General features: G+C 57.8%; 1 protein-coding gene across 3 annotated transcripts; it reads left to right on the forward strand.

Moving 5' to 3' along the window:
- Positions 1-1,372: 1,372 nt before the first annotated feature.
- On the forward strand, positions 1,373-9,850 carry DCAF15 (DDB1 and CUL4 associated factor 15). 3 transcript variants are annotated; one of them, XM_006100320.3, is made up of 13 exons: positions 1,373-1,537; positions 3,214-3,311; positions 3,395-3,530; positions 4,203-4,309; positions 4,391-4,530; positions 4,618-4,788; positions 7,430-7,864; positions 7,971-8,062; positions 8,163-8,291; positions 8,384-8,469; positions 8,665-8,769; positions 8,842-8,957; positions 9,346-9,850. In XM_006100320.3, exons 1-13 carry the CDS (start codon positions 1,400-1,402, stop codon positions 9,399-9,401), a joined length of 1,809 nt encoding a protein of 602 aa, XP_006100382.1. In that variant the 5' UTR covers positions 1,373-1,399; the 3' UTR covers positions 9,402-9,850. The 3 variants fall into 3 exon arrangements, with proteins under 3 accessions (XP_006100382.1, XP_023619717.1, XP_023619718.1); XM_023763949.1 differs by having other exon boundaries at positions 1,378-1,537; positions 9,703-9,847; XM_023763950.1 differs by lacking the exons at positions 3,214-3,311; positions 3,395-3,530 and having other exon boundaries at positions 1,378-1,537; positions 9,346-9,847.
- The last annotated feature ends 699 nt before the right edge of the window (positions 9,851-10,549 follow it).

Raw genomic sequence — 10,549 nt, forward strand, 5'->3', positions numbered from 1 at the left:
GTAAAATCCAAGTGCCTTGCTTTTCTACAAGCCCCATGCACTCTTTTTTAAAAAAATGTTTTAATTGATTTTTAGAGAGAGGAAGGGAAAGACAGAAACACTAATGAGAGAGAGAAACATTATTGATCAGCTGCCTCTTGCACGTCCCCCACTGGGGATTGAGCTCACAACCCAGGCATGTGCCCTGACTGGGAATTGAACCAGTGACCTCTTGGTTTATGGATCGACACTCAACCACTGAGCCACACCAGCTGGGTGCCCATATACTCTTTACTTGCTTCCTGGTCCTTGTCTGTTTTCCTTGCTCATTCCTGCTCTGGCCCAACTGGCCTTGTTGCACTCTCTCAGTTATACCACCCTCACTCCCCTGAAACCATTGTCATTGTTGGAATATTCCTAGTCCTCACCTTCACAGAACCCCTCTCTGACTGCCCTAAGTAGCATTCTTCCTACTTGAAATAAGAAATTTATTTCCCTGTTTATCATCTGTCTTGTTCACTGCTGTATGCGCTGCGTTTAGAACATAGTAGGTGCTCAATAAATATTTGTTGAATAAATGAAAGCTAGGCTGGAAGAATAAGGAGAGTGAGATCCATTCACTTCCACTCTGATTATAGTCACACTAGCTAGCTTGCATCTGAAATATGCATATGCCAGATAGTCAGGGGCACTACACTGTAAGTCTTGGTTTCATCATGTGTAAAATGAAGATATAAGAGGACCAAAACTGTTGCAAAGATTAAATGAGCACACACGCAGATGATACTCAGCAGACATGCAACTATTATTAGTATCATGTGTAAAATGTACATAGAATTGTTGTGAGCTCAGAACAGTGTCTGGCACATGTAAAGGGCTATATAAGCGATTGATGCTATCATCACTATCATCATCATTGCATCAGGCCGGGCCCTCATCTAAAAGATGCTTTAATTGAATCTCATTGTGGTTTTGACCCCGGGTGCTCGCCAGACTTCCCCGCTGACATCTCTGGGCTGGGGATTCAGGCCCTTGTGGACCACAGGCTCCTATCGCCCCGCCCACGGGCCTAAACCGCCCCCGGTCTCCATAGAAACCCACCAGCCACGGAGGGGCGTGACGCCATCGAGACGGACAGGGGCCTTCGCCTATCGAGTCAAAGTCATCTCGGTGTGAGGCACAAACGGGACCTCTGACTGGTGCGTCCTTGCAGGAAGGCGGGAATACGTCGATAACCGCGGGAGCCGTACCGTACCTACCAATCAGTGGCCGAGGTGGCTGTGATGGACAGACATAGAGGGAAGAGGCCCGGCGTTTGGGCTTTTACCCAACCAGCGGTCCACAATCTCGTGAAAAGGCCAATAAGGAGGCGGCGGGGGTGGGGCGAAGAGGCCGGTTGCTCCGGAAGTGGAGGGAGGGGATGAAAATGGCGCCCAGCTCGAAATCGGAGCGGAACAGCGGGGCCGGGAGTGGCGGTGGCGGCACCGGCGGCGCCGGGGGGAAGCGGACAGCGGGCCGGCGGCGGGAGCACGTACTCAAGCAGCTGGAGCGGGTCAAGGTGAGGCCCAGAGTCTGGATGGGGCGCGCCTGAGGGTGCGGAAGAGGGACGAGGGAAGCGGAGGGAGGGCGTTTGCGGGGTGAGGGGTTGTGGGCGGAGTCCCGGGTAGGGGGCTCGGAGGGAGGGAGTGGGGCGGCGCCCCGGGGAGAAGGCTTGGATGCGGGGGCCGTGTCGGGGCTGGGATGGAGGCGTGGGAGGCGGGGCACCGGCGACGGGGCTGGGATGGAGGCGCCGCCGGAGGAGTGGGGAGGAAGGGGGAGATCCGGGGTTAGACTCCTTCTCCAGGGCCCTCCTCCCGCGGCCCCTCCGGTGTGGAGTCTTCGCGCCCCCTCGGCAGAGCCCTCGCTGCCGGCTTCGCGCTTCCTCCGCTCGGTGCTCCTCTCCGTGTTCTGCTCTGGCCACACGGAGCTGGGAGCTGCTGTACCTGCTGCCGCCTCCCCTGCCGAACGGGAGGAGGCTCCCCGGTCTCCCCCCTCGGACGGGGGCCACCTGAGCAGGGCTTTCCCTCCGCCATCAGACTGCACCTTTCCCGGGGGCCGGGGTCTCCGCCCCATCCGTTTGGGGGCTGGGAGGGCAGAGGGTTGTGAACGCGGCCAGGCCAGCCGCAGCGGGGCCGCGGGGTCCGGGCTGTGTCGCTGTGGACGGGGTGTGCCTGGTGCCTCGTCTGCGAGGCCGGGAGCTCCGTGAGGCCGGCGGCGTCTCCCCGTTGGGACTGGAGCTCCCGGGGCCGGGACGGTCTCCGCCCTTAGCCTGGGAGCTCCCGGGGCTGGGCTGTGCCTCCGCCCTTGGCCTGGGAGCTCCCTGGATGGGTATCTGGGTATCGAGTCTTCCTTGTCGGCCTGGGCCTTGCAGGGCTGATCCTTCAGACCAGGGTCTCCTGGAGGGCTGGGCCGGGCCCTCCTCCCGTCAGCAGGCTCCCCAGACCGCTGTGTCTCTGCCATTAGAGTGGACTTTCTTGAGGGAGGACTGTTCATCCCCTATCGGACGGGGTAGCAGGACCCAGGGTGCCCAGGTCACCTTGTACCCCTCTTTCCTGGTTGAAGTGTTTGAGATGAGGGAGTGGGTTAAAGGGGACTAAGCTAAGTGAGAAGGGGAATCAGGAAGGACTTGGGTCACTGGTCAGCCCCAGCCCCACCCTCTTATCTGCCTCAGTTGGTCCCCTGCTGAGGCCACAGCTGTCCCAAGGGGCCTGCGCACCCCATGTGTAGGCTAGTGGGTTGAGGACAGGTGAGTGCCGTTGGTCAAGCCCCCGGCCAGCCTTCTTAGCAGTTTGGGACGCCCACAGCTCCGTGTGCCATGAGGTGCCTTCAGGAAGGCAGCCAGGTGGCTGGCAGATGTGGGCAGGGGTGACTGGGGGACCTCCCTGGGGGAACGGGATGATGCCAGTGCTGTCCTCAGAGTCTGGGGCCTTGGCAAGAGGGACCCTGAGGCTGAAGAAGGGTGGGTCTGGGAGGGTGGCCCGGGTCCCTGGTGAGGAGGGCGGCTCCAGGGAAGTCCAGCTTACCTATCTCCCCGAGCCGATCCCACCTTCCAGAGCTTGGACCACCCTTGGTGGTGATGGTGGGCAGGGTGTGGGCCTGCGTTCAGTGCTGCTCTTCCTTGGGTGAGGGGCCTGGGGGACTGCAGGTGGCCTCTGTCCAATGGTGCCTCAAGAGTCCTGGCCGCCCCTTCCCCAGATCAGTGGGCAGCTCTCCCCTCGACTCTTCCGGAAGCTGCCACCCAGGGTGTGCGTCTCCCTTAAGAGCATCGTGGACGAGGACTTCCTCTATGCAGGGTGAGGCTAAGGCCGGGCAGGGGGTGGCCGGGTGGGGTGACAGGCTGGCCCTGACCTGGCCCATCTGCCCTGTGCCCCGCCAGACATATCTTCCTGGGCTTTTCCAAGTGCGGCCGGTACGTCCTCTCCTACACCAGCAGCAGTGGAGACGACGACTTCTCCTTCTACATCTACCACCTGTACTGGTGGGAGTTCAACGTGCACAGCAAGCTCAAGCTGGTAGGGCCAGGCTCGGCGCACAGCAGCGTGCCCCCCCCTCCCCCCCAGGTCATGCCACCCCTCTGAGCCTCAGTTCCTTCTTCAGAAAATGGAGATAGTGTGCTCATTGGGTCAAGGCTCATGTTAGGTCAAACCACATGAAATTGCCGTTGTTAGAGTTGAAAATGGGTAAATAGCGGTAATTTTATGAGGTTCACTCAGCATATACAGTCCATAGAACTCAGGGTCTACAGCTCAAGCCAGTGGGATCCAGTAGCTTTGTTATGACCAAGTGGGTTGCCACACTGGCTTTAGCCCTGACCTTGACTCCCCCAACCCCATCCCTACTCCAGGTGTGGGGGGTGCTGTTACCCCAGTTTACACATGAGCTCAGTGGGGTGGATGGGGCTTGGAAACCAGTGTGTCTGGCCGAGACCCCTCTGCTGGGACAGGGCTTCCTGGGCACATCCAGCCCTGGGTCCAGCCTGTTTCCCCCATTTGAGGACTGTCTCCCCAGCCTGTCCTCAGGAAGGCAGAGGGGTGCAGGCTGGAGGCTGCTTGGGACTCCCTGGCCTGAGACACCACCAGAGGGGTGCTTCTGCCGGCCTCAGTTTCCGCCCAGCGTGCTCTCGGGTGGGCTCCTGTGGACCTCTGTCCGCTCTGACCCTGCACTGACACAAACGTGCCCCTCAGATCCGGCAGGTGCGGCTCTTCCAGGATGAGGAGATCTATAGTGACCTGTACCTGACTGTGTGTGAGTGGCCCAGCGATGCCTCCAAGGTCATCGTCTTTGGCTTCAAGTGAGACTCGAAGATGGGGAGGCTGAGGTTGGCTAGGGGAGGGCACACGGACCAGGCAGCTGAGGCTGTGCTTGCCCCCAGCACCCGCTCAGCAAATGGGATGCTCATGAACATGATGATGATGAGTGACGAGAACCACCGAGACATCTACATCAGCACGGTGGCTGTGCCACCATCAGGCCGCTGTGCCGCCTGCCAGGAAGCCAGCCGCGCCCATCCAGGTGAGGGACTTGGGGGCTTCAGAGCTCAGGCCACCTGCTTCCTTACTCCAGGGTGGCGACTGAGCCCATGGGTATGTGTTACTGCAGGTGACCCAAGCGCGCAGTGCCTGCAACATGGCTTCATGCTGCACACCAAGTACCAGGTGGTGTACCCCTTCCCCACCTTCCAGCCCGCCTTTCAGCTCAAGAAGGACCAGGTGGTACTGCTCAACACCAGCTACTCCCTGGTGGCCTGCGCTGTCTCAGTCCACTCGGCAGGTAGGCTCCCCGGTGTGATGACAGTCACAGCATCTGCTGTGAGCCCTGTCAGGTCAGTCCTGTCACTACCTTATGTGACAGGAAGAAACTGAGGCTTGGAGAGGTGCCTCATCCACGGTCACCCGGCCACAGAGTGGGAGTGCTCGGGTCCAGACCCAGTCTCACCCCAGCAGTGTCCTCTCGAACAGTGGGCCTGGCATGTTCCCGTGTCTGTGTCCACTACAGCCGCCACCAGTAGAAACATGAAAGTGGCCCATGTGACCAAGGAACTGAGTGTTTGACTAATTTTAGTTATGTTTAAAGTCACATTTGGGTCCGGCCGGTGTGGCGCAGTGGTTGGTGTCGGCCTCTGAACCAGGAGGTCACAGTTTGATTCCCAGTCAGGGCACATGCCTGGGTTGCGGGCTCGATCCCCAGTGTGGGGCATGCAGGAGGCAGCCGATCAGTGGTTCTCATCTTGATGTTTCTATCTCTCTCTCCCTCTCCATTCCTCTCTGAAATCAATAAAAACATATTTTTAAAAAAAAAAGGAATGTCACATTTGGCCCGCAGCTATCATGCTGGACCACACAGTACTGCCTTCTCAAAAGGAGAACTGTTCATTCAAAACTTTAGGGAGTGGTGAGTGGACAGAGGGCCCTCCTACATCTTTGGTAATCAGAAGGACCAGTGAAAATCAGAAGGCGATGTCCCTTGACAGAGTGGCAGTCGTTAGAAAGCTGGGTAATGCCACTGGCTTCTGGCTAGTGGAGCCCTGGTGGCTTTCCCCCGCACTCCCAGGGCTGCGTGGCAGCAGAGTGTGACGTAGGCCCAGCAGCCCTGCGCCTGGGCATATCCAAAGCTGTGGTGGTGGGAGCTGGGGGCCACCTGGTGTCCATTCCTGGGGATGTGGGAGGCAACAATAGGGTGGATCCGCAGACCCAGTGTGAGCTCCAGTATCCTGTCCAGGGAGCATGTCTCAAAGTCATTTGCAAATGCAAAAGAAATACAAGCTCTATAACCGAATAACACACATAAATTAGAAATGTTTCAATTTTGCAAGAATGCAGTCAAATAAAAAGGTGCCCGCTAACTATGTTAAAAGGGTCGTCCGGGGGCAGGAGACTGTGGGCATGAAGAGCGGCCTAAGTGTCTAAAACGGCCCACACGTGCGCTCTCCCTCATGCCTTTCCCGTCCTCCCTCCTCTTCCCCTCAGGCCCGTTACCTTTGCCTCTCTCTCTCCTCAGCTCCAAAGACCCTTGTTTCCTGAGCCTGTGCAACCCCGCTGGCTTACTTTACTACCTCTGTAACTTTCTAAACAAACTTTCTCTTAGCATTTGGAAAAAGAAAATGGAGCCCACAAACTAGCCAGGACCAGGGCATCTTGTGTCTGGCCCGTCAGAGGCCTCCCACCCCTGCCCTGGTCACCTGTGCCCATGTGGGCGAGGCCCAGCCCTGGTTAAGCTGCAATCCTCTAATGAGCCTGTCCTGGGTGGGGCTCCCTGCCCTCACGGTGTGGGTCCTGTTGGGAAGGACCATGTCGGACAGGACTCGGCCATGTGCACCAGCCAGGGGAGGGGCACTGTCACTGATGTCTAAGCACTCATCTCACCAGAGGAGGGTATTTTCAGGGAGTTTTGACTTGGCCACTTTCTAGTGGACAGGAGTGCATTGATGGACTCAAGTGATCTTGTGGTGTGGTCCTGGACAAGTTTCTCTGAACTGAGAAGAACCACCCCACCCATCCCACCCTCCACCCGCTTGGCTGCTGGGGGCGGGTTCCAAAGGAGATGGTGCAGGCTGGGCACAGGGCCTGGCCTTGGTGCTGCTTAGTTCAGTGAGTGGTGGGGCTCTCGATGCCGAGCTGCCGGTCTGGCTCACTGGGGAGGATGGAGTGTAGTAAACTCTCAAACTTATGTGGCTTTTAAAAAAATCTTCACCCGAGGATGTGTTTTGTTTTTTTTGGTTAGAAAAAGTATTATTTATTTTAGAGAGAGAGGAAGGAGGGAGAGTGAGAAACAACGATCGCTTGCCCCAGCGGGGATCAAACCTAGGTGTGTGCCCTGACCAGGAATCGAACCTGCCACCTTTTGGTATATGGAACGATGCTCTAGTCGACTGAGCTACCCTGCCAGGGCGTGGCTTTTTGTGTTTGTTTTTTGTTTTAAAGTTTTATTGATTTTTAGAGAGAGAGGAAGGGAGAAGGAGAAAGAGATACTCAACGTAAGAGCATTCGGCTGCCTCCTGCACGTGCCCCAACCCAGGACCAAATCCGCAACCCGGGTGTGTGCCTTGACTGGGAATTGAACCAGCATCCTTTCCAAACCGAGCCACATGGGCCAGGGCTGTTTTCCTTTTATTTATTTATTTTTTTATGTGGCTTTTATCTGCTGTCACCGTAGACTGTCAGCTCCTTTTCTGTCTTGTTCACTCGTGTCCTCGGTGTGTGGCATACAGTAGATGCTCACGAGTCATAGAATGAACGTGTTCCTGTGCATATACGTATAAGAGAGAGGCCTTTAAAAACGCTTCTGGGTGTTTCATACAGATCATAGAGCAGAGGCTTTTTTAGAACCTCCCAGGGTGGGAGAGAGGCCGGTACTTGAGCTTTTGTTTTGACAGTGGCTCACCCCAACACCTACATCTCTTTTTATATTCCAGGCGATAGCAGCTTCTGCCAAATCCTGTATGACCATACCACCTACCCTCCGGCCCCTCCCAGCCCCCCTGGGCCCCAGAGCCCAGAGGTGCCCCCGGCCCTCCCCAGCCTCTGTCCCGAAGTGGCTCCAACCCGTCCCTCGGGGGTCCCTGAGCCCTCACCCGCCATCGCCAAAGCCAAGGAGTTTGTGGCCGACATCTTCCGCAGGGCCAAAGAGGCCAAGGGTGGGGCCTCAGAGGAAGCTCGGCCACTCTCCCACACGGGGCCCTCCGGCAGCTGCTGCCGCCCATCCTCTGAGCCTGTAGCCTCAGGTGGGGAGGTAGCACCCCAGGACAGCCCCCCTGCAGCGGAGGAGCCAGCTCCTGAGCCTGGCTATGTCAACTACACGAAGCTGTATTACGTGCTGGGGTCCGGCGAAGGGACAGAGCCAGAGGATGGTGAGCAGGGAGTCCACCCAGCAGGCAGGGCCCCGAGCATGGGAGGCTGGTCCGGAGTGGGCCTCAGGCCTCCCACCACCCCTACCCCCTCTTCCTGCCCCTTCAGAGTTCGAGGATGACAAGATCTCCCTGCCTTTTGTGGTGACCGATCTCCGCGGCCGAAGTCTGAGGCCCATGCGGGAGCGGGCTTCTGTACAGGTAGGTGCTGGCAGCAGACAGAACCAGGGGCAGCCCCAGGGAGCCTGCTAGGGTAGTGCTGGGCACAGTCCTCCCTCTACCCCTCCGCCACTGCCCACAGGGTCAGTACCTGACAGTGGAGCAGCTCACGCTGGACTTTGAGTATGTCATCAATGAAGTCATCCGCCATGATGCCACCTGGGGCCACCAGTTCTGTTCCTTCAGCGACTATGACATCGTCATCCTGGAGGTGGGCCCAGGAGTGGGACAAAGCGGGTTCCGGACCTCTCTGCTCTGACGGTCATCCTCAGTAGCTGTCACCATCCACCCCTCGTCCCCTAGGTCTGCCCTGAAACCAACCAGGTCCTGATCAACATTGGCCTGCTGCTCCTGGCATTCCCATCCCCAACTGAGGAAGGCCAGCTCCGGTGAGTGGGCAGGGGGCCACACTGAGACCCTTCCGTGTAGGAGAGTGGGGATGTGAGGAGACCCCCTTAGCCCCCAAACTTGGATCAGGTACTCTGTTATTGCTCCAAAGACAAAGCCCCTTGAGGCAGCCTGGGTCCTCGTTCATGGACGTGGTGGTCCCACCCCTTTCTCCTCTGTTTTCCACCCGCCTGCAGACCAAAGACCTATCACACCAGCCTCAAGGTGGCATGGGACCTCAACACGGGCATCTTCGTGACAGTCAGTGTGGGCGATCTCATTGAAGTCAAAGGGCAGACCAGGTAAGGCTGGGCTGAGGCCAGGGCCTGGGGTGGGTGCCAGAGTGATGAGATCCCTCACCCTTTTGCCCTCAGCGGCAGTGTCTGGAGCTCATACCGCAAGAGTTGTGTGGACATGGTCATGAAGTGGCTGGTGCCCGAGAGCAGCGGCCGCTACATCAACAGGATGACTAACGAGGCACTGCACAAAGGTAGGCACTATGACCAATGATAGTAGGACGGGGTTATCCCAGTGCCAGGCAGGCCTGGAGGAGACCCTGACTCCTGTGCTGCTGAATGGACGAGCACGATGGCTGTGCTAGTGGATGGTGCCGAAGAGGGGTGAGGGGAGGGCAGCCTAGCCAGGCATGCCGGGGGGCCAGCTCAGAGGGCATGACAGGTGTGGCACCGGAGACCTCCAGCCAGTTGCTTATTTATTCAGCAGACATTTAGTGGGTGGCTGCAGGCAGGAGGCAGAGCTAACACAGCAGGGTCCCTGCCTTCCAGAACCTTCTGGGCCCAAATCAGGTCTAGGAAAGAGGGAAACTCATCTCACAGCTGGGCCTTCAGAGACTCCTCTGTCCCAACCCTTCCCCACAGGGTGCTCACTGAAGGTTCTGGCAGACAGCGAGCGATACACATGGATTGTGCTGTGAGGGTCTGGCCGGCCTGGACACTGACTCCAACTACCTCCGCGGCCTGGGAGCTGGCCGCCTTCCTGGCAGCCTCTTCTTGGTTGGCTGGCCGCCCAACGACCGCCACTAGTGTTAGGCTGTGGGAAGGGGGCTGGGCGGGGCAGCCCCTGGTGGCCTGAGAGTCTGGATGCTTCTTATTTATGCCTATTTAAGTTGGGAAGGGGCAGAGGGAGGGAGTCCCCTGCCCCACCAGCCTCGAGTGCCTGCCTTTATCCTGCACGGGGCATGGGTCTTTGCTCCTTGTGTATTTTCCCCTTCCCAGGTTACAGGTGTGGACATTGCCCCCTGGGAAGCTGAACAGACCCTGATTCCTGCCCCCAGCCTCTCCGACCTGAGATGGCCAACATCGCGGTCAACCCCCGCCCCCCCGTTACTCCTCTTCATGTAATAAATGTTTTATTTCTGAACCTGAGTTCCCTTTCCTGCGATCAGGGCAGCTGGAGCCCCAAGGTCCTCGTGTCCTCATCCCAGCCCCCGGCAAGGCCCTCAAGTCAGCAGTAGCCAAATATCACAGCGGAATTTATTGTTTTAAGAAAGACTACAAAAAGGTAGAAAACGCTTGGCACACTAGACTACCACACTTTCACTGCTGGGAGGGAGGCCAGAGGGCATGGAGGGGAGTGGGCGACCACCCCAAAAGCTTGCAGCACTGCGGAGCACACAAAATAGTGATTTTTATACAATAGGTCAGGTTTTTTTCTTTTTTTGTGTGTGATTTTTGCCATAAACATCTATCTCACAGGTTGAAAACACTGAGAAAACCGAACAGATAAGGCCATGATGGTTGGAAAAAAACCCAAGTTACCGACTCCGCTTGGGCGGCACTCACAAATCGCACAATAGTCATGTGGGGGGCGGGCACACGGCAGGGAGAAGCACGGAGGTTCCATTACAAACCAGCCAGTGGCAGGATTGGTGGGGAAATGGGGGGTGGTCTTGGATCTGAGCGAGCGGAGCCCAGGCCTTGAGGGCAGGCTACTTCTGGGCCCTGCTGCCCGCAGCAGCCCCCTCTGGGCTCCGGCACCAGGCCCAGCCCACTGCTCTTTGGAAGCTGGGGCAGTGCCCCCTGCAGCCTTCCCTAGAGCCAGGCTGCCTTCCCCAGAGCTAGG

The sequence above is a fragment of the Myotis lucifugus genome, unplaced genomic scaffold (assembly GCF_000147115.1).
Source record: "Myotis lucifugus unplaced genomic scaffold, Myoluc2.0 scaffold_310, whole genome shotgun sequence".
Classification (NCBI taxonomy): Eukaryota; Metazoa; Chordata; class Mammalia; order Chiroptera; family Vespertilionidae; genus Myotis; species Myotis lucifugus.

Excerpts from the sequence above, each read along its gene's own strand:
- DCAF15 (XM_006100320.3), top strand. The coding sequence starts at position 1,400 with ATGAAAATGGCGCCCAGCTCGAAATCGGAGCGGAACAGCGGGGCCGGG. Across the intron at positions 4,531-4,617 it reads AGCCAGCCGCGCCCATCCAG|GTGACCCAAGCGCGCAGTGC; the intron begins GTGAGGGACTTG and ends GTGTTACTGCAG. Across the intron at positions 8,770-8,841 it reads GAAGTCAAAGGGCAGACCAG|CGGCAGTGTCTGGAGCTCAT; the intron begins GTAAGGCTGGGC and ends TTTTGCCCTCAG.